The sequence below is a fragment of the Ranitomeya imitator genome, chromosome 2, assembly GCF_032444005.1.
Source record: "Ranitomeya imitator isolate aRanImi1 chromosome 2, aRanImi1.pri, whole genome shotgun sequence".
In the NCBI taxonomy this organism is placed as follows: Eukaryota; Metazoa; Chordata; class Amphibia; order Anura; family Dendrobatidae; genus Ranitomeya; species Ranitomeya imitator.
The window spans coordinates 627340786-627363810 of NC_091283.1; the positions used below are offsets into that span (position 1 = coordinate 627340786).

The following is a 23025-nucleotide window of genomic DNA, read 5'->3' on the forward strand; positions in this document are numbered from 1 at the left end:
AGCTTATGCAGTAGCATCTATCGGATCTCTGATAGATGGTACTGTGCAGATGCGGCCGCCACCATTTTGAGACATAATTTTTTTTTCTGAATAAATTTATATCAGCAAATAAAATAGTCAAATGCATATTATATATGCGATCATGCTGCAGCACAGGCACCTGCCTGCTCAATGTGATTTTTTTATATATTTTTTTTTCAAATACATATAATATTCAGTATGTAAAATATGTGGCAGGTCACTGTAAGCACAGCAACACATTAAACCTCCCCTTCCCCCACAGCCTGTCCCGGAACACGAGAATCTCATTAACTGAAAATAAAAATTAAATAACCACAAGACAGATTTCATTAATCAAGGTATCATTGTAATCAGTATAACGGCTCCGACCTGACACTGTGTGTAGGTTACTGTGCACAATCCTGCTGACAGGTTCCCTTTAAATTTTACCTCTAAAATTTTGCTTTGGCATCAATTTTTTCACCTTTGCAAGAGTCAATGCCAAAAAGTGAACGCTATAGTTTGTTACCCACTTTCAACAAGATGTTAGTGGTGAGGCAGGAGCGGAGTCCTCGCTCTGCCCATTGATTTTCCAGCAGTTAGTTTCAGGAAAATGGCCACCAGAGGCAGTGCAGGTGCAGATTTAGATCTTGGCTCAATACCTTCAGTATTCTATCATCTTAAGATGACCAATCAAAAAACGCCAACTCAGCTCAGATGACACGTTTCTATATGTTTTTCAGATGTGCCTTGTTCTTGCAGATAGTTTTTGCTACATATGCAGAGAAGTCACTTTTGCGTTGCAAAGGTGAAACTTAACTACCATGATAAGTAAAGCCTACAACCTGTATTTTTTCCTGCAGAATTGAAGATCAGGACAAGAGTTGGACCCCACACATATGCTGCAATAGCTGTGCTTCACATCTTATCCTATGGTTGCATGGGAAGAGACAATCTAGAAGATCTGAATGTGGCCTTTTTGATCCCCTGATGAACCCCTAAAAATCCTGGAGAAAAACGCATCGGGTATTGATATAGGGCGCTGCCGCATATGACCTTCACTATGAGTTTTTGCCTAAATAGGATTTATTATGGAGATGGGAACTCCTGCTACTGAGCTGGTGGACTCCAGTAATATGAATATATAACTGCCTACCCTGATTTTATTTATTTAAAGATTCTAATATATTAAGCAGTATATTTATTATTGTGATGTTTGGCATTTATTTTTGGAATTTATGTTATTTTTGCTATGAACTCATTTCCCCCTTTACTTAATGTGAAAACACTGCCACCTGTTGCTTTGTATATCGGATATTCCCCATCTGTGTGTAATATTCCAATGGTTAATATACGATATACAACTAACAATTCTATAATAGATGGATAGGATGGTATAGGTGACTTTTGGTTCCTTTACAATATCTCTATTTATCTTGCCAAACACACCTTACACAATGGTGTTCGTGATGAGATGGTAACCAGTTCCCTTTAGTGGAACTTTGGCCTAATCTCTCTAAGCTTTTTCGGCTATATATCTGTCCTATATGTTCTCAGGGTGGGTTTTGGGGCAATTCGATTTTACATTGTATATTAGGGGTATAATAGGGCCAACAGGGTGAGCCGCTGACGAGTGGGGGCGCCATATCATAGAAACTAAGAGTGCCAACCTCCACTGTCAGGCAGGATACAGCATAGGGATTGTTAATAGGGCTCATTAGTCTACACATATTTGTAATTTGACATTTCCTGAATAAGACCCTTATCATACTCGCTATTGTTTTTGTATATACACTGCTCAAAAAAATAAAGGGAACACTAAAATCCCACATACTAGATATCACTGAATGAAATATTTCACTTGCAAATCTTTATTCATTACATAGTGGAATGTGTTCAGAACAATAAAACATAAAAATGATCAATGTAAATCAAAATGAATATCCCATGGAGGTCTGGATTTGGAATGATGCTCAAAATCAAAGTGGAAAATCAAATTACAGGCTGACCCAACTTCAGTGGAAATGCCTCACGGCAAGGAAATGATGTTCGGATGTGTGTGTGTTGCCGCCACGTGCCTGTATGACCTCCCTACAACGCCTGGGCATGCTCCTGATGAGGCGGCTGATGGTCTCCTGAGGGATCTCCTCCCAGACCTGGACTAAAGTATCCGCCAACTCCTGGATGGTGCGAGACATGATGTGCAAGATGTGTTCAATCGGATTCAGGTCTGGGGAACGGGCAGGCCAATCCATAGCTTCAATGCCTTCATCTTGCAGGAACTGCTGACACACTCCAGCCACATGAGGTCTGGCATTGTCCTGCATTAGGAGGAACCCAGAGCCAACCGCACCAGCATATGGTCTCACAAGGGGTCTGAGGATCTCATCTCGGTACCTAATGTCAATCAGGCTACCTCTGGTGAGCATATGGAGGGCTGTGTGGCCCTCCAAAGAAATGCCACGCCACACCATTACTGACCCACTGCCAAACCGGTCATACTGAAGGATGTTGCAGGCAGCAAATCGCTCTCCACGACGTCTCCAGACTCTGTCACGTCTGTCACATGTGCTCAGTGTGAACCTGCTTTCATCTGTGAAGAGCACAGGGCGCCAGTGGCGAATTAGCCAATCCCGGTGTTCTGTGGCAAATGCCAAGTGTCCTGCACAATGTTGGGCTGTGAGCACAACCCCCATCTGTGGACGTCGGGTACTCGGACCATCCTCATGGAGTCAGTTTATAACCGTTTGTGTAGACACATGCACATTTGTGGCCTACTGGAGGTCATTTTGCAGGGCTCTGGTAGTGCTCCTCCTGTTCCTCCTTGCACAAAGGCTGAGGTAGTGGCTCGGCTGCTGGGTTGTTGCCCTCCTATGGCCCCTCCACTTCTGCTGGTGTATTGGACTGTCTCCTTGTAGCACCTCCAGCTTCTGGACACTACGCTGACAGAAACCGCAAACCTTGCCACAGCTCGCATTGATGTGCCATCCTGGATGAGCTGCACTACCTGAGCCACTTGTGTGAGTTGTAGAGTCCTTTTCATGCTACCATGAGTGTGAAAGCACAACCAACATTCAAAAGTGACCAAAACACCAGCCAAAAAGAATTGGTACCGAGATGTGGTCTGTGGTCCCCACCTGCAGAACCTCTCCTTTATCGAGTGTGTCTTGATAATTGCCAATAATTTCCATCTGTTGTCTATTCCATTTGCACAACAGCATGTGAAATTGATTGTCAAACAGTGTTGATACCTAAGTGGACAGTTTGATTTCACAGAAGTTTGATTTACTTGGAGATATATTCTGTTGTTTAAGTGTTCCCTTTATTTTTTGAGCAATGTATTTGTCACTTCATCACTGGATGCATCAGACACTGACATATCTCTAGTGATGGACCTCATAGGGCATAAGCTTGCAGGCAGGGCCCTCACTTCTCTCGGTATCTGTAAAATTATGTGTTACCCTGTGATGTCTTTATTGTCTGTACAAGTCCCCTCTGTAATGTAAAGTGCTGTGGAATATGTTAGGGCTATAGAAATAAAAATTATATTTATCCAGCAAAAGAAATGGCTATTACATTCTCTTACCATCTTTTTTTTAATTGTTTTTCCTACACAGACAATGTATGAAGACACCAGTATACATATTGTCACAATGCAGTCTGTTCTGGATTCAGCAGGGTGAACATGTAAGCAGATTTATTAAAATAAAAATGATATATTTGTAACCAAACAGAATATTTTTTTCAGGTTTTGGGTCTTTTGTTACAAATGGCTATAAAATAAAATGTTAGAAATGGTCACTTTACAAAATACTTTTACAGTAGTAATAACGCACACACCATTAGATGAGTTAGTTCAGCTTCACGTTGACATTGAGATCAACTTCTCCAGGACTTCAAGTGGAATAATGCATTAACCTAATTCGAAAAGCAAACTGCCGAACATGTGATATCAGCATGAAATACTTCAGAGTTTGGGGTATGTATTTACCTGTAAACCCACCACTCCCCTGTTTGGGAGAGGGAACCACACCGCCATAGTGATTAGATCCCTACTACCTGCAGTCCTCACTGATGGCAGATCCTTAGATGCCTATTTATATAGATCAGTGTTCCCCAACTCCGGTCCTCAAGAGCCACCAACAGGTCATGTTTTCAGGATTTCCTTAGTATTGCACAGGTGATGGAATTATTGCCTGTGCAGGTGATGCAATTATCACCTGTGCAAAACTAAGGAGATCCTGAAAACATGACCTGTTGGTGGCTCTTGAGGACCGGATGTGGGGAACACTGATATAGATTGTGTATGAATTTGTATGCACTGATCTCCCACTGGTTGTGGCCACAGGCAGACGGACTTATCATTGAATTATGTCAGTGTGATATGTAGCAGAGAATTTAATGTAAAGATATTTTATTAAAAAAAAATGTATGCAATTGATGCTTACATATTTTAAAATGTATTTAAATAAAAATAAATTATATGTACACATGAGTCCTTCACTGTCCTAATCCATGCCAAGTAATACAATTTACCCTTTAATTATTTTAAACCCCTAAAGCACCAGGAATATGAAGTATAAAGCCTTAACTGCCTCAAGCATGAGCAATATTACATTAACTACCACACTACATTAAAACAAAGACATTGACGGCGGTTTAGGATATTTGCTTGTGTTATCTAAAGTACAGGACATCACATGCTTCATATCTCCAATGCTCCCAGTTGCCCCTTCCTTTTGCCTTATCTCTGGATGGATCTTGTTTCACATGCTGGGCATCATTCAATGAGTAGGGGACTAGCAGAGAAGTCATGGAGGAATTAGAACACAAGGTTACAAATTGTAGCTGAGGGATACACAGGTAGCTGTAGTGACAAAGGTGATAAGAGATGAGAGGGATCATGGGAACTGTAGTCCTTCAGACCGATAATCTCATTGACAGCAAGCCCTCGTAGCATAAAAAGAACTGTACTGTACAAGCTGGCATAGCGAAAGTGTAGGGCATTTTCCCATTTCTGTTGTAACGGCAACTTATTTGGAAATCCCGGACAGATGAGTAATTTAGGTTCTGTGGTTTCAGTGGAGTTCTTTTAAATAGTCATTATTAATATTACTGCATGTTTTAGACTGATTGGTGGGTGTTCAGATCTGGAGATTTGCTACGGTTGCCATGTGTGTTTGGTCACTTATTTTAAGGGATATATAGGGTTTACATATGAGAGGATATAGAATGGTTAATGGGTGTATTAACCCATGTGTGACCAGTACCGCAGAATTAGGCATGAAGGTGTTTTTTGGTTGCTCCATCACATTTGTATGGTTTCTATGGCCACCTTAGTTTTCTGCAGATATTCTATACAAATCTGAACCTGTTGTTTTAATCTGAAGTCACATATAACTTAAACACATGGTTATATATAAATGTATATACATTTCAAGACACTTTAGTACAGAGTGCACAATCAAACGCAGCCCTGTACATGAATAGGACAGTGATCTGTCTCCTTCCTAGCACCTCCAAGGAGAGCCTCTTCCGTACCAGCAAAATGTCTGCAGATGGCCACCGGCACCCACAGGGAATCCAAACAGGTTTCCACGTGGCAGTAAAGATTAATGTTGCTCTGTCACCATGCTGTCCAGTATTTGTGTGACTATAGCTGGACTTGAAACTCCTTAGGCATGACATAGATTGAGAAGGTGAGAGCTTAGGAGGGAATCTCAACAGTCTGCATTCTCCCACCTCAAAGGATCAGCAAAGGTTAAAAATGCCCACCCTGCCGGGGCTAGGATACAGGTCAAAAGTCAATTACCCCCCTTTTTCGAGAATAGCTGGACAAGCTCTTCGCAGTCAGAGTCTATCAGTTCACATGGCTTCTCTCCTTCACTGTTCACAACTTCTTTTTCAGCTCCAAGCGATAGTAGATACCTATGTGGAGACAAAGATTTTGGTGGAGACATGTTATTTATGGATAGACAGTTAGCACCCATCTGTAATGCACAGGTGTGCAGAGATGTGGCAGTAATTGGTTAGTGTCCTTTATTAGTGGGGGAGAAAGTCATACAAATCAAGAAACCACCAAGATCATTTAGAGAGCTTCTTCACCGGTTAGCGTACACTTACATGATTTATTTCTTTAATATACTTTTTCTTGCCAAAAATGTGAGAATTACTATTTTTCTTATTATGGAACCTGATCATAATTTCAGCAAAATTAACCAGGGCCCAAAATAGAGTCTTATGAAGGTGTCCTAATACAGCAGTCTGGGTTAAATGACTTAGCACCAATGCTGCCAAGTTCTTTGTCCTATTCTTTGCTGCCAGCACAACCGGCAGTACAACCAAGCTGATCAGCTGGCTCATGCCTGACTGTCATGTCACTAGGGATACATTGCGTTACAAACATAGTCTGTTAATGGGGTTTTCATGCATATCCCTAGAATCTCAAATTACTCAGCTCAAGGCAGATTTGCTACCGAACTGAGGGCAAATAAAGGGCATTGAGGCTTGGATGGACTATAAAGCTATAAATGTATCTGCCTATCATTTCTATATAAGCCATAATGTACAATAATTGTAGATGCAGTTGCACATTAAAGGGATTATTGCAAATAGACAATCCTTTCTCAGAATCAAGCTGTCCCAGTGATCAAGTAATTCCACTAGTGGCAGCAATGTTTAGCTACCCATTTTGCCTTCATGTAGATACATGGCAGATGATGTGCTACATGGATGTGCCAAGTCTACCAGAGTGAAAACTGCTATTTACCCCTGTGGTACATCCAATTGCATCCTTTCATGATGTCAGTGCATACAGGTACAGTACAGACCAAAAGTTTGGACACACCTTCTCATTTAAACATTTTTCTGCATTTTCATGACTATGAAAATTGTAAATTCACACTGAAGGCATCAAAACTATGAATTAACACATATGGAATTATATACTTAACAAAAAAGTGTGAAACAACTGAAAATATGTCTTAAATTCTAGGTTCTTCAAAGTAGCCACCTTTTGCTTTGATGACTTCTTTGCACACTCTTGGCATTCTCTTGATGAGCTTCAAGAGGTAGTCACCGGAAATGGTCTTCCAACAATCTTGAAGGAGTGCCCAGAGATGCTTAGCACTTGTTGGCCCTTTTGCCTTCACTCTGTGGTCCAGCTCACCCCAAACCATCTCGATTTGGTTCAGGTCTGGTTACTGTGGAGGCCAGGTCATCTGGCGTAGCACCCTATCACTCTCCTTCTTGGTCAAATAGCCCTTACACAGCCTGGAGGTGTGTTTGGGGTCATTGTCTTGTTGAAAAATAAATGATGGTCCAACTAAACGCAAACCAGATGGGATAGCATGTCGCTGGAAGATGCTGTGGTAGCCATGCTGGTTCAGTATGCCTTCAATTTTGAATAAATCCCCAAGAGTGTCACCAGCAAAGCACCCCCACACCATCAGACCTCCTCCTCCATGCTTCACGGGGGGAACCAGGCATGTAGAGTCCATCCGTTCACCTTTTCTGCATCGCACAAAGACACGGTGGTTGGTCATCAGACAAAAGCATAGATTTCCACTGGTCTAATGTCCATTCCTTGTGTTCTTTAGCCCAAACAAGTCTCTTCTGCTTGTTGCCTGTCCTTAGCAGTGGTTTCCTAGCAGCTATTTTACCATGAAGGCCTGCTGCACAAAGTCTCCTCTTAACAGCTGTTGTAGAGATGTGTATGCTGCTAGAACTCCGTGTACATTGACCTGGTCTCTAAGCTGAGCTGCTGTTAACCTGCGATTTCTGAGGCTGGTTACTCGGATAAACTTATCCTCAGAAGCAGAGGTGACTCTTGGTCTTCCTTTCCTGGGGCGTCCTCATGTGAGCCAGTTTCTTTGTAGCGCTTGATGGTTTTTGCAACTGCACTTGGGGACACTTTCAAAGTTTTCCCAATTTTTCGGACTCACTGACCTTCATTTCTTAAAGTAATGATGGCCATTCGTTTTTCTTTACTTAGAATTTGTATTATGGCAAGAAAAAAGCAGCTAACAGTCTATTCAGTAGGACTATCAGCTGTGTATCCACCAGACTTCTGCTCAACACAACTGATGGTCCCATCCCCATTTATAAGGCAAGAAATCCCACTTATTACACCTGACAGGGCACACCTGTGAAGTGAAAACCATTTCCGATGACTACCTCTTAAAGCTCATCAAGAGAATGCCAAGAGTGTGCAAAGCAGTCATCAAAGCAAAAGATGGCTACTTTGAAGAACCTAGAATATAAGACATAATTTCAGTTGTTTCACACTTTTTTGCTAAGTATATAATTCCACATGTGTTAATTGATAGTTTTGATGCCTTCAGTGTGAATTTACAATTTTTATAGTCATGAAAATACAGAAAAAATCTTTAAATGAGAAAGTGTGTCCAAACTTTTGGTCTGTACTGTATGTGATAAAGCATAGGTGGTAAATAAAAGGCTTGCTTTCTATAGTAGGATAAGTGACTTAACACTTCATTGTAAATTTGAACTATACATAGACAGCAAGTGAAATAAGTATGAAATATATCATCAATTTTCTAAGTAAATATATTTCTAAAGGGGCTATTGCATGTAAAGAAGCTGCGGAGACACCATCACGTGTTTCTCGACGCAAGCAGTGAATAGCCAGGCCTTTCCCTGGGAAGGAACAACCACGGGAAGGGCAGCATCCTATGAAGGAAAGCCACCTATGCCAAGCATGGTATCCATCCACAGACAGCTGTTTCGGGGTTTTTGCCCCTCATCAGTGTGGAGTAGGCATCTGGCTATTAGGAGCAGTGCCTAGTAAAAAGGCTATAAAGGCACAGATGATTGGCCTCGGGGAGACCAAAACATCCAACACCGCGGAGACACCATCACGTGTTTCTCAACGCAGTGATTCCAGAACACTGCCCCCATCCCTTATGGGAAATATGCAGATGCATGTAAAGAAGCTGCGGAGACACCATCACGTGTTTCTCGACGCAAGCAGTGAATAGCCAGGACTTTCCCCGGGAAGGAACAACCACGGGAAGGGCAGCATCCTATGAAGGAAAGCCACCTATGCCAAGCATGGTATCCATCCACAGACAGCTGTTTCGGGGTTTTTGCCCCTCATCAGTGTGGAGTAGGAATCTGGCTATTAGGAGCAGTGCCTAGTAAAAAGGCTATAAAGGCACAGATGATTGGCCTCGGGGAGACCAAAACATCCAACACTGCGGAGACACCATCACGTGTTTCTCAACGCAGTGATTCCAGAACACTGCCCCCATCCCTTATGGGAAATATGCAGATGCATGTAAAGAAGCTGCGGAGACACCATCACGTGTTTCTCGACGCAAGCAGTGAGAAACACGTGATGGTGTCTCCGCGGTGTTGGATGTTTTCGTCTCCCCGAGGCCAATCATCTGTGCCTTTATAGCCTTTTTACTAGGCACTGCTCCTAATAGCCAGATTCCTACTCCACACTGATGAGGGGCAAAAACCCCGAAACAGCTGTCTGTGGATGGATACCATGCTTGGCATAGGTGGCTTTCCTTCATAGGATGCTGCCCTTCCCGTGGTTGTTCCTTCCCGGGGAAAGGCCTGGCAATTCACTGCTTGCGTCGAGAAACACGTGATGGTGTCTCCGCAGCTTCTTTACATGCATCTGCATATTTCCCATAAGGGATGGGGGCAGTGTTCTGGAATCACTGCGTTGAGAAACACGTGATGGTGTCTCCGCGGTGTTGGATGTTTTGGTCTCCCCGAGGCCAATCATCTGTGTCTAAAGGGGCTATTGACATAAAATTCTTACCAAATGTCGGTGACAACCCATCCAATCCACACAGGAAAAGAAATCAAACCATAGATGTCCATAAATTAAGTTATGTGTAATTATGACAGAGGGAAAAGAATTGAACACATGAAGAAAGAAGTGCAAAAAGCCATGGAAAAGAATGACACCAGCTAAAATCTATCAGTAATTAAAAAGCAATCCTACCACTTAGTGAAAAATAATTTCAGCAGGTTCAACTGATGGCCTATATTATTATTATTATTTATTTATATAGCACCATTAATTCCATGGTGCTGTACATGAGAAAGGGGTTACATACAGGGTTATAAATATTGATTACAGTAAGCAGGTTTACAGTGACAGACTGGTACAGAGGGGAGAGGACCCTGTCCTTGCGGACTTACATTCTATGGGATAGTGGGGAAGAGACAGAAGGTAGGGGCGAGGCGGCGGCTCTGGCGATGGCGAGGCGGTGGCTCTGGCGATGGTGAGGCAGCAGAATGGTTATTGCAGGCTGTAGGCTTTCTTGAAGAGATGGGTTTTCACGTTCCGTCTGAAGGAGCCGAGGGTGGTGGATAGTCGGACGTGTTGAGGCATGGAATTCCAGAGGATGGGGGATATTCGGGAGAAATCTTGGAGGCGGTTGTGTGAGGAACGAATAAGTGTGGAGGAGAGTAGGAGGTCTTGGGAGGATCGGAGATTACGTGAGGGAAGATATTGGGAGATTAGTTCAGATATATAGGGAGGGGACAGGTTGTGGATGGCTTTGTAGATCAGTGTTAGTAGTTTGAACTGGATTCGTTGGGGAATGGGGAGCCAGTGGAGGGATTTGCAGAGGGGAGAAGCAGGGGAGTAGCGAGGGGAGAGGTGGATTAGCCGGGCAGCAGAGTTGAGGACAGACTGGAGTGGTGCAAGAGAGTTAGCGGGGAGGCCACATAGGAGGGTGTTGCAGTATTTGAGGTGGGAGATGATGAGGGCATGCACAAGAGTTTTGATAGATTGTGGGCTGAGGAAGGAACGGATTGAGGCAATATTTTTGAGTTGGAGGTGACAGGAGGTGGCAAGAGTTTGGACGTGCGGTTTGAAGGACAGGGCAGAGTCGAGAGTTACCCCGAGGCAGCGGATTTCAGGTGCGGGAGAGAGCGTGATGCCGTTTAGCATAATAGATAGGTCAGGTAGGGGGGATACGTGAGATGGGGAAAGATGATGAGTTCGGTTTTGTCTACATTGAGTTTTAGGAAGCGAGAGGTGAAGAAGGAGGATATGGCTGACAGACACTTCGGGATTCTGGACAGCAGAGAGGTGACATCTGAGCCAGAGAGGTAGATCTGAGTGTCGTCCGCATACAGGTGGTACTGGAAGCCATGGTACTTTATGAGTTGTCCTAGGCCAAGAGTATAGATGGAAAAAAGTAGGGGCCCTAGGACACAGCCCTGAGGAACTCCAACAGAGAGAGGGCGGGATGAGGAGGTGGTGTGGGAGTGGGAAACGCTAAATGTGCGGTCGGAAAGGTATGAGGCAATCCAGGACAGGGCAAGGTCTTTGATGCCAAGGGAAGAAAGAATCTGTAGCAGTAGGCAGTGGTCGACTGTGTCGAAAGCAGAGGACAGGTCAAGAAGGAGGAGGATGGAGAACTGTCTGTTAGCTTTGGCTGTGAGTAAGTCATTAGTAATTTTTGTCAGGGCAGTTTCGGTGGAGTGGTGGGGGCAGAAGCCAGATTGGAGGTTGTCAAGGAGAAAGTTAGATGAGAGGTGGGAGGAAAGTTGAGCATGGACATGCTGCTCAAGGAGTTTTGAAGCAAACGGGAGCAGTGATATGGGGTGGTAACAGGGCATAGCAGTTGGGTCAAGGTTAGTTTTTTTGAGGATGGGTGTGATGGTGGCATGTTTGTAGGCCGAGGGGAAGGTACCAGAAGATAGTAATGTATAAAAAAGTAATGCATTACCAAGGTGCCACACAAGAAACACCTCATGATGGGTAAAACCAGTGAGTGTCTGAAGACCTTTGTAACCTTATTGTTGCAAAATATATTGATGGCATTGGTTATACAATAATTTCTAAACCACTGAAGGTGCTACTGGGCACTGTTGGGACAATAATCCGAAGTGGAAATAATATAATTTCACAATAAACTGGCTAAAGCTAGGTGCTCATCGCAAGAGTCAATGACCACCTGTTGAGAGCTACAGAAAGAGCTGGAAACAGCAGGTATAATTGTTTCAAAGAAAACTGTAAGTAATGCCCTTAACCTCCAAGGCCTGTATGCACGCTTACCACGCAAGACTCCATTGCTGAACAAAAAGAAAGTTCACTAGCGTTTACAATTAGCTCAACAACATTTAGACAAACCAGTGAAATACTGGGAGAATATAGTCTGGTGAGATGAGACCAAAAATGAACTCTTGGGATGCCATAATATATGCCATGTTTGGAGGCCAAAAGGCACTGCATATCACCCCAAAACATCATATCAACAGTGAAGTTTGAGGTGGAAAGATCATCATGTGGGGCTGTTTTTCAGCGTAAGGCACTGGCAAGCTTCATATGATTGAATGAAGGATGAATTAACAAATATACCAAAACATTCTTGATAAAAATCTGCTTCCTTCTACGAGGATAATCAAGATGAAATGAAGGTGGACATTGCAGCAAGACAATGATTCCAAACACACAGCCAAGGAAACTCTCATTTGGTTTAAGAGATGGAAAATGATTGATTTCAGTGAAAGAAAATAAAGCTGTTAGAAAGGCCCAGCCAATCACCTGAACTGAATCCAATAGAAAATTTATAGACCGAAAGCTCAGAGATCATAGAAGGAGCTCACGGAACCTTAAGGATTTCATGTCAATAAATATGCTTAGAAGATTGGTGACTTGTTCAATACTTATTTCTCCCACTGTACATGAAACGGCCACAGCCTGCCATTCTGCATGATATAACTGACCTGTTTTGAACAAAAGTTTTTTAACGCCGTGGGTGAGTGCCCTTTTTATTTTTGGATGGACTGTTCTGTTACTAATTGTTGAGCACCACTGTTCAGATGTTTATGCAGCTGAATATTGGCATTACAATTGTATGCAAAGCAGTCCTTGGATGATTTTAAAGTGACTAGTAGCAGTGCCAATTGTTACTATGGGATTGAATTTTTACTCACTAAAGTACTGTCTGTAGCTGGAATGCCCCTGTAAGCCAGTCTCCCATACAGCCTTATCACCCTGCTCCTGGTGATGTCCCATGCATTGAACATATGAGTATCTCCACTTCGGCCGTGTGCACACGTTGCGGATTTTGATGCGTTTGTGCAGCTTTTTTGGACACGCGGAATTGCATCAAATCCGCAGTGTAGTACAGTAACAATGATAGTCAATGGGAATTTGAGAATTGCTGTGCACATGCTGCGGAAAAATCCACGTGGATTCGCTGCGTTTTTTTTCCGCAGCATGTCAATTCTTTGTGCGGAAATGCAGCGTTTCTGCACCCATTGACTATGCATTGAGTAAGGCAAATCCGCACATCAAAAAACACATGACAATCCACAAGAAATCCGCAAGTAATCTGCATCAATTCCGCATTAAATCCGCAAGCATTTTGGCCTGCGTTTTCTGCCAAGAGATGCAGATTCTGTGCGGAATATTCCGCAGGCCAATCCGCAATGTGTGCACATACCCTTAGTGTGCAAGAGAATAGTAGAGCAGATAAGGGGTAAATACAGCACTACTGTGCAAATCGTTACGGGGCATACAAGCAACTGTATATCCTGTATGTTTCCTCCCGCACGCCAAAGACATACTGATAAGGAACTTAGATTGTGAACCTCAATTGAGACAATGATGATGATGTCTGTAAAGCGCTGTGGAATTAATGGCGATATATAAGTGAGTAAAATAAAAATGATAACTAAACCTCAAAACAACAATATTCTACAAAGCAGTGCAAGATAATGAAAATAATGTCGGATGATCTATTTTGGCATCATCTGTTAAGCATTTAGGCATATATAAGGTGTTTTATATAAGCTTGGAAAAAACCCTTTAACCCCTTCATGACCCAGCCTATTTTGACCTTAAAGACCTTGCCGTTTTTTGCAATTCTGACCAGTGTCCCTTTATGAGGTAATAACTCAGGAACGCTTCAACGGATCCTAGCGGTTCTGAGATTGTTTTTTCGTGACATATTGGGCTTCATGTTAGTGGTAAATTTAGGTCAATAAATTCTGCGGTTATTTGTGATAAAAACGGAAATTTGGCGAAAATTTTGAAAATTTCGCAATTTTCACATTTTGAATTTTTATTCTGTTAAACCAGAGAGTTATGTGACACAAAATAGTTAATAAATAACATTTCCCACATGTTTACTTTACATCAGCACAATTTTGGAAACAAAATTTTTTTTTGTTAGGAAGTTATAAGGGATAAAATTTGACCAGCGATTTGTCATTTTTACAACGAAATTTACAAAACCATTTTTTTTAGGGACCACCTCACATTTGAAGTCAGTTTGAGGGGTCTATATGGCTGAAAATACCCAAAAGTGACACCATTCTAAAAACTGCACCCCTCAAGGTACTCAAAACCACATTCAAGAAGTTTATTAACCCTTCAGGTGCTTCACAGCAGCAGAAGCAACATGGAAGGAAAAAATGAACATTTAACTTTTTAGTCACAAAAATTATCTTTTAGCAACAATTTTTTTATTTTCCCAATGGTAAAAGGAGAAACTGAACCACGAAAGTTGTTGTCCAATTTGTCCTTAGTACGCTGATACCTCATATGTGGGGGTAAACTACTGTTTGGGTGCACGGCAGGGCTTGGAAGGGAAGGAGCGCCATTTGACTTTTTGAATCAAAAATTGGCTCCACTCTTTAGCAGACACCATGTCACGTTTGGAGAGCCCCCGTGTGCCTAAAAATTGGAGCTCCCCCACAAGTGACCCCATTTTGGAAACTAGACGCCCCAAGGAACTTATCTAGATGCATAGTGAGCACTTTGAACCCCCAGGTGCTTCACAAATTGATCCGTAAAAATGAAAAAGTACTTTTTTTTCACAAAAAAATTCTTTTAGCCTCAATTTTTTCATTTTCACATGGGCAACAGGATAAAATGGATCCTAAAATGTGTTGGGCAATTTCTCCTGAGTACGCCGATACCTCATATGTGGAGGTAAACCACTGTTTGGGCACATGGTAAGGCTCGGAAGGGAAGGAGCGCCATTTGACTTTTTGAATGAAAAATTATTTCCATCGTTAGCGGACACCATGTCGCGTTTGGAGAGCTCCTGTGTGCCTAAACATTGGCGCTCCCCCACAAGTGACCCCATTTTGGAAACTAGACCCCCCAAGGAACTTATTTAGATGCCTAGTGAGCACTTTAAACCCTCAGGTGCTTCACAAATTGATCTGTAAAAATGAAAAAGTACTTTTTTTTCACAAAAAAATTCTTTTCGCCTCAATTTTTTCATTTTCACATGGGCAGTAGGATAAAATGGATCATAAAATTTGTTGGGCAATTTCTCCCGAGTACGCCGATACCTCATATGTGGGGGTAAACCACTGTTTGGGCACATGCCGGGGCTCGGAAGTGAAGTAGTGACATTTTGAAATGCAGACTTTGATGGAATGCTCTGTGGGCGTCACGTTGCGTTTGCAGAGCCCCTGATGTGGCTTAACAGTAGAAACCCCCCACAAGTGACCCCATTTTGGAAACTAGACCCCGAAAGGAACTTATCTAGATGTGTGGTGAGCACTTTGAACCCCCAAGTGCTTCATAGAAGTTTATAATGCAGAGCCGTGAAAATAATAAATACGTTTTCTTTCCTCAAAAATAATTATTTAGCCCAGAATTTTTTATTTTCCCAAGGGTTACAGGAGAAATTGGACCCCAAAAGTTGTTGTCCAGTTTGTCCTGAGTACGCTGATACCCCATGTGTGGGGGTAAACCACTGTTTGGGCACACGTCGGGGCTCAGAAGGGAAGTAGTGACTTTTGAAATGCAGACTTTGATGGAATGGTCTGCGGGCGTCACATTGCGTTTGCAGAGCCCCTGGTGTGCCTAAACAGTAGAAATCCCCCACAAGTGACCCCATTTTAGAAACTAGACCCCCCAAGGAACTTATCTAGATATGTGGTGAGCACTTTGAACCCCCAAGTGCTTCACAGACGTTTACAACGCAGAGCCGTGAAAATAAAAAATCATTTTTCTTTCCTCAAAAATGATGTTTTAGCAAGCATTTCTTTATTTTCACAAGGGTAACAGGAGAAATTGGACCCCAGTAATTGTTGCGCAGTTTGTCCTGAGTATGCTGGTACCCTATATGTGGGGGTAAACCACTGTTTGGGTGCACGTCGGGGCTCGGAAGTGAGGGAGCACCATTTGACTTTTTGAATACAAGATTGGCTGGAATCAATGGTGGCGCCATGTTGCGTTTGGAGACCCCCTGATGTGCCTAAACAGTGGAAACCCCTCAATTCTAACTCCAACACACCCCTAACCCTTATCCCAACTGTAGCCGTAACCCTAATCACAACCCTAACCCCAACACACCCCTAACCCTAACCACAACCCTAATTCCAACCCTAACCCTAAGGCAAAATGCCCACGTTGCGGATTCGTGTGAGATTTTTCAGCACCATTTTTGAAAAATCCGCGGGTAAAAGGCACTGCGTTTTACCTGCGGATTTACAGCGGATTTCCAGTGTTTTTTGTCCGGATTTCACCTGCGGATTCCTATTGAGGAACAGGTGTAAAACGCTGCGGAATCCGCACAAAGAATTGACATGCTGCGGAAAATACAACGCAGCGTTTCCGTGCGGTATTTTCTGCACCATGGGCACAGCGGATTTGGCTTTCCATATGTTTACATGGTACTGTAAACCTGATGGAACACTGCTGCGGATCCGCAGCGGCCAATCCGCACCGTGTGCACATAGCCTAATTCTAAAGGTATGTGCACACGCTGCGGAAAACGCTGCGGATCCGCAGCAGTTTCCCATGAGTTTACAGTTCAATGCAAACCTATGGAAAACAAAAATCGCTGTACACATGCTGCAGAAAAACTGCACGGAAACGCAGCGGTTTACATTCCGCAGCATGTCACTTCTTTCTGCGGATTCCGCAGCGGTTTTTACAACTGCTCAAATAGAAAATCGCTGTTGTAAAACCGCATTGAAATGCGCAGAAAAAACATGGTAAATCCGCCATAAATCCGCAGCGGTTTAGCACTGCGGATTTATCAAATCCGCAGCGGAAAAATCCGCAGAGGACCAGAATACGTGTGCACATACCGAAACCCTAACCCTACCCCTAACCCTAACCCTACCCCTAACCCTAGTTCTTACCCCAACCTTAGTGGAAAAAAAAAATTATTTTTTTTATTGTCCCTACCTATGGGGGTGACAAAGGGGGGGGGGTCATTTACTTTTTTTTTTTTATTTTGATCACTGAGATAGGTTATATCTCAGTGATCAAAATTCACTCTGGAACGAATCTGCCGGCCGGCAGATTCGGCGGGCGCACTGCACATGCGCCCGCCATTTTGGAAGATGGCGGCGCCCAGGAAAGAAGACGGAGGCCAGGTAAGTATAAGGGGGGGGGGGGAGATCAAGGCACGGGGGGGGGGGGCGTCGGAGCACGGGGGGGTGGATCGGAACACGGGGGGGTGGATCGGAACACGGGGGGGTGGATTGGAGCACGGAGTGGGGGATCGCTGTGCGGGCGGGTGGATCGGAGCACGGGGGGGGGGGAATCGCTGTGCGGGGGGGGGATCGGAGTGCGGGGGGGGTTTGATTGGAGCACGGGGGGTGTGATTGGAGCACGGGGGGAGCGGGCAGGAGGACGGGGGAGCGGAGCACAGGACCGAGGGGAGCGGACCACAGATCGGGGGCTGGGGGGGCGATCGGAGGGGTGGGGTGGGTGCACATTAGTGTGTCCAGCCATGGCCGATGATATTGCAGCATCGGCCATGGCTGGATTGTAATATTTCACCATTTTTTTAGGTGAAATATTACAAATCGCTCTGATTGGCAGTTTCACTTTCAACAGCCAATCAGAGCGATCGTAGCCACGAGGGGGTGAAGCCACCCCCCCTGGGCTAAACTACCACTCCCCCTGTCCCTGCAGATCGGGTGAAATGGGAGTTAACCCTTTCACCCGATCTGCAGGGACGCGATCTTTCCATGACGCATATGCTGCGTCATGGGTCGGAATGGCACCGACTTTCATGACGCAGCGTATGCGTCAAAGGTCGGGAAGGGGTTAAAGGGTATATTCCAGTTGAAAGAAGTTTTAAACTCTTGGTTGATGGGGGTCCAACCCCTGGGATACCCACTGATCGCCAGACAAGGCATTTTTATCCTTCTTAGAATACATGCACAGCCGTCACTCCAATCATTCTCTATTATAGCATTATTGGAGCACTGTCCATGGCTTTATTAGAGAATGAATGGAGCGACAGTCAAGCATGGGCACTAGCCACTCCATTCTAATGAGGATAAAAATGCCCCATTCTGCCAATCCGTGGAGTCCCAGTGCTCGGACTACACTCAAGCCAGAAGTTATCATCTACCCTTTGATTAGGGTTACATACAGTTACATTCTGCGGCAGAGCAGGGAGAATCGATCTTCCTGCTCTGCCGCCCGGCCGCTATGGGGCCCCTTTTATGAGTGCTTCTGCCTTATTACAAGGTCTGCCTATGGGGAACTGCTGCCTTATTACAGGGTCTGCCTATGGGGATCTGCCACCTTATTACAGGGTTTGCCTATGGGGGGCTGCCTTATTATAGGGTCTTACTATAGGAGCTGCCTTATTACAGGGTCTGATTATAGGGGGGCTGCCTTATTACAGGGTCTGCCTATAGGGGTGCTGCCTTATTACAGGGTCTGACTATGGGGGTGCTGCCTTATTACAGGGTCTGACTATGGGGGCTGCCTTATTACAGGGTCTGACTATGGGGGTGCTGCCTTACTACAGGTTCTGACTATGGGGGCTGCCTTATTACAGGGTCTGACTATGGGCGCTGCTGCCTTATTACAGGGTCTGCCTATGGGGGCTGCCTTATTACAGGGTCTGACTATGGGGGCTGCCTTATTACAGGGTCTGCCTATGGGGGTGCTGCCTTATTACAGAGTCTGCCTATATGGGGCTGCCGTATGCTATAGAGTCTGCCTATGGAGAGTGCATTATTCTATATTGTGGACTATTTGGTGCATTATGCTACTGTATATGGAGGCTATCTAGGGGGCCATCATACAGTATGGAGATTACAGTGTGGGGGTCATTATACAGTGTTGGAGCTATCAAACGGTTTGGGGGCTACTAAGGAGTCAGTATACTGTGTGGGTGGTAGTATACAGTGAGGGGCATTATACTGTGTATAAGAGAGCATCATGCTGTGTATAGGGGAGCTGTACGGGGGAGACTCGGGACATTATTAAATGTAAAGTGGGCACTTATTGTTATAGGGGAACTCAGGTTACTGTGACTATCAAAGGGGCACACAGGGCAATATTACTTTCTAGGGGGCAAAATATGGGCACTGTTTTCTAGGGCACTTGCACCTGGGATTACTATATTATAGAGGGGTGCTTTAGAATTTAGAGGACACAGAGAGCCACACAGCAGGTGCAGTAATAGGGACACATACGGCAGCAGCGGCTCAGTATTGGGGTATCAGGGGCAGTAATAGGAACACATACGGGTGCAGTGGCTCAGTATTGGGGTATCAGGTGTAGTAATAGGGACACATAGGGCAGCAGTGGCTCAGTATTGGGGTATCAGCAGGATGAGGAGTTTGTGCAGGTTGGGAATAGATGGTGATGGGGCTGGAATATGAGAAGTGAAATGCGTCTTTGTTGTATTCTCTGCAGATGAGTCCTCGGTGGAAGAAGTTGTCATGTCGGTCTGAGCCAGATGGAAAAGACGGGAAAAATGAACGATTCCATCAGAAAGGTCATCAGCGGTAAGTCATTATCTGTAACTGTGCAGTGATCTGTTATATGTTCTGTAGGACTGGTATCTACCACTGACCATATGGCGGTAATATCCATGTTGGTCTTTGTATAGAGATTATCTTCAGTAACATCACGGTCATCTGCTGAGGTTCTCCTCCTCTATTAGGGTGCGTCACCGAGTTGTAATCAAGGTTACCTGGTTAGGGGCCCACTCAGAAGCTTGGCCCCCCTCCGCCCCCCAAACAAAACCCTAGCTGCTCCTCTGGGTCATATCCATGGATACCTAAGGTCCTGCAATACCTGCACATGAGGAAAGAGACATGACAATTCAGAAAACTATACTGCATTCCAAAAAACACAATCTTGTAAACTGAGTTTTTAAAAAGACTATTGTTGGCCAGTGTGACACTTTTATAGAGGTACTGTGACTGTAGTTAGGGTGTAGTATAGGGTGAAACTAGTCTGCCACCCAGGGCCAGCGTCAGCACCCGGCGCACCTGGGCAAGTGCCGGGGCCCTGAGCAAGCAGGGGGCCCACTCGACGTCGGGGACACTGGCGTGCTATAGTGCCGGCCCCCGCGAGTGGACCTCCCGCCTGCTCCGGGCCCCGGCACTTGCAATACTTACCTCTCCCGGTTCCGGCGCTGCAGCGTCTTCCATCCTCTGACTGTGACGTTCAGATCAGAGGGCGCGATGACGTCACCAGTGCGCGCCCTCTGCCTGAGCAGTCGCAGCACAGAGAGCAGGAAGACGCCGACGGTGAGGAGTCCAGAGCAGAGCAGCATCAAGCAACGAGAGGTGAGTATTTCATTTTTATTTTTTTTTAAATATTTGTAGCAATATATGGGGACCATCAGAAGGGGCCCATATATGGAGCATTTTATGGGGCTAATTCTATATGGAGTATCTTATGGGGCCAATAATATAGGGAGCATCTTATGGGGCCAATAATATAGGGAGCATTATATGGGGCTAATTTAATATGGAGCATCTTATGGGGCCAATTCAATATGGAGCAGTATATGGGGCCAATTACACATGGAGCAGTATATGGGGCCAATAATATATGAAGCATCTTATGGGACTAATTATATATGGAGCATTTTATATGGCCAATTATATATGGGGCATCTTATGGGGCCAATTATTTTTGGAGCATTATATGGGACCCATTCTGTAAGGAGTATTATATGGGCCCATTCTGTATGGAGCATCATATGGGGCCCATTCTGTATGCAGCAATATATGGGACTCAGTATACTGTATGGGGCCGATCATATACTGTATGGAGCATTTTGTGAGGCCCATTATATATGGAGCAATAGATGAGGCCCATCGTATACTGTATGGAGAATTATATGGGGTCAATTCCGTATGGAGCACTCTGTGGTGCCCGTTATACTGTATGGAGCATTATATGAGGCTCATTATTCTTTTTGGAGCAATATATGGGGCTCATTATTCTGTATAGAGGACTATGTGGTGCCAATTGTACTGTATCAAGCACTATATGGGGCCATTATACTGTATAGAGGACTATACTGTCCGGTTTCTGAGCTAATGTAGAATGTGCAATAGATATCACTCATGTAATGTAAGAAGTATGTGAAATCTTTGGCATTGTACTATACCTTTATTTCTATGGAGTATCAGTGCATTATGAATTGTGGTATGTATTAAAGGGGCCCACTGGGACTCTTTCGCCCAGGGCCCATGAAAACCTGGAGCCGGCCCTGCTGCCACCATGCAGCATTCATAGCTCCTCGCATATACCTGCCATTCCTTACAGTTCCTGAAAATTGGGAGGTATTGTATTTTTTTTGCATCTTTGGCTTAATTGTAGCATAATCAATTTACTCCAAATATATCTTCAAATGAGCTGTCTGCACCTAGTGGTAGACAGGAATAAGTGATAAAATGCACATGGCCCACAAGATGGCACTATACAACTAGAGCTATTAACCTCATTTACTTGGAGAAGGAATCGGAGAAGGGGGGAGGTAATACCAACAGGCATTAACCCTGCTGTTCTGTTCGGTCTGGGGAGACCTATTTTGAACTTTGGTATTTTTTGGGGTGTTCAAGATGCGGTTCTGAAACTTGTGGTTGATTGACTTAAATGAGGATGGGTCGGTCGGCCACGGGTTTCAGAGCCGCATCTTGAATATTTTAAAGAATATTGAAGTTCAAAGTCGGTCATTTTTGACCAACAGAACAGCAGGGTTAAGAGGCAGAAAGGTATGCACAGCCTATTCTTGAAATGACTTGACTGGTCTTAGCAGAAGACTATCATGTGAGGCAGTGGAGAGGACAGAACAAGCCCAGCACATGATCTTTCCTCTTGTAGCATGTGAAGATGTCATTCCAGCATTGCACGGGTTTCTAATTAATCCCCCCCAAATACATTTGTCATATTAAATTATACCATACCATTGCTTGAAATATTTCCATGACTGAGATTGGAAACATTGGCCCGGTTTCATCAAAGTATTTCTGCTAGAAATCTTGACGTAAAACACTGTAAAAGTTGCAACCAATTTACACCACAGCTCATGAGTTGTGACATAGCTTACATCAGAGATCTTTCTCCAGCCATTGACTGGAGTAAGTTTTCTGGCGAGGCACACAGCACTTTTTATACGCTCCTTAATTAATCAATAGTGTCTGACTCCACCATACCCTACTGGTGTGAACAACGTCGGTGTTGATGAATCAGTGCCTCTGTATTTAGACTATTTCCATGCTGCATTCTTGTCTACTCCCCATAAAATGCAAATTCAGCTTTATGCAGAAAAGCTGAGGTGTTTGACCAATTGGTTACTAGGAACATGCTGCCTAGCAACCATAATGTGGTTTGGCAATGTGTGCTTAGTAACCAGTTTGTCTCAGATTACTCAGGCCTTCTTAGTCCCTTATTTCCACATTAATTTGTCATTGCAAGACCAATATATTTATTTTTAATACAAATGAAAGGAAAGATACATAACACTATATCTGATGTTGTCATTGTTGCCTCCCACTCACCACATTCAGCAATGGGTTATCAGTAAGTTTGTGGGCCCCAATGCAAAATACAACAAAGTCTCCAACTATTACAGGCCTTTAATATTAAGTTTCTTCATATGGGCCAAAGGGACCTTTTGGGCCCCATTAGGCTCCAGGGCTTGGGTACGACTGCAACCCCTGCCCCTACTATAATTATGCTCCTGCTCATTACTCCCCTGCTTTTACTATAGTTACACCCATACTCCTACCATAGTTACGTCACTGCTCTTACTACAGTTACGTCCCTGCCCCTACTAT

At 44.1% G+C, this 23025-nt stretch overlaps 1 protein-coding gene across 1 annotated transcript in view; it reads right to left on the reverse strand.

The window, feature by feature from the left end:
• Positions 1 to 3608: 3608 nt before the first annotated feature.
• Positions 3609 to 23025, reverse strand: part of PPP1R27 (protein phosphatase 1 regulatory subunit 27) — a 48442-nt gene continuing 29025 nt past the window's right edge. Inside the window, exon 3 of the mRNA XM_069752532.1 lies at positions 3609 to 5928. Coding sequence (XP_069608633.1) covers positions 5805 to 5928 — 124 coding nt within the window. The 3' untranslated portion in view covers positions 3609 to 5804. The remainder of the gene's footprint in view (positions 5929 to 23025) is intronic.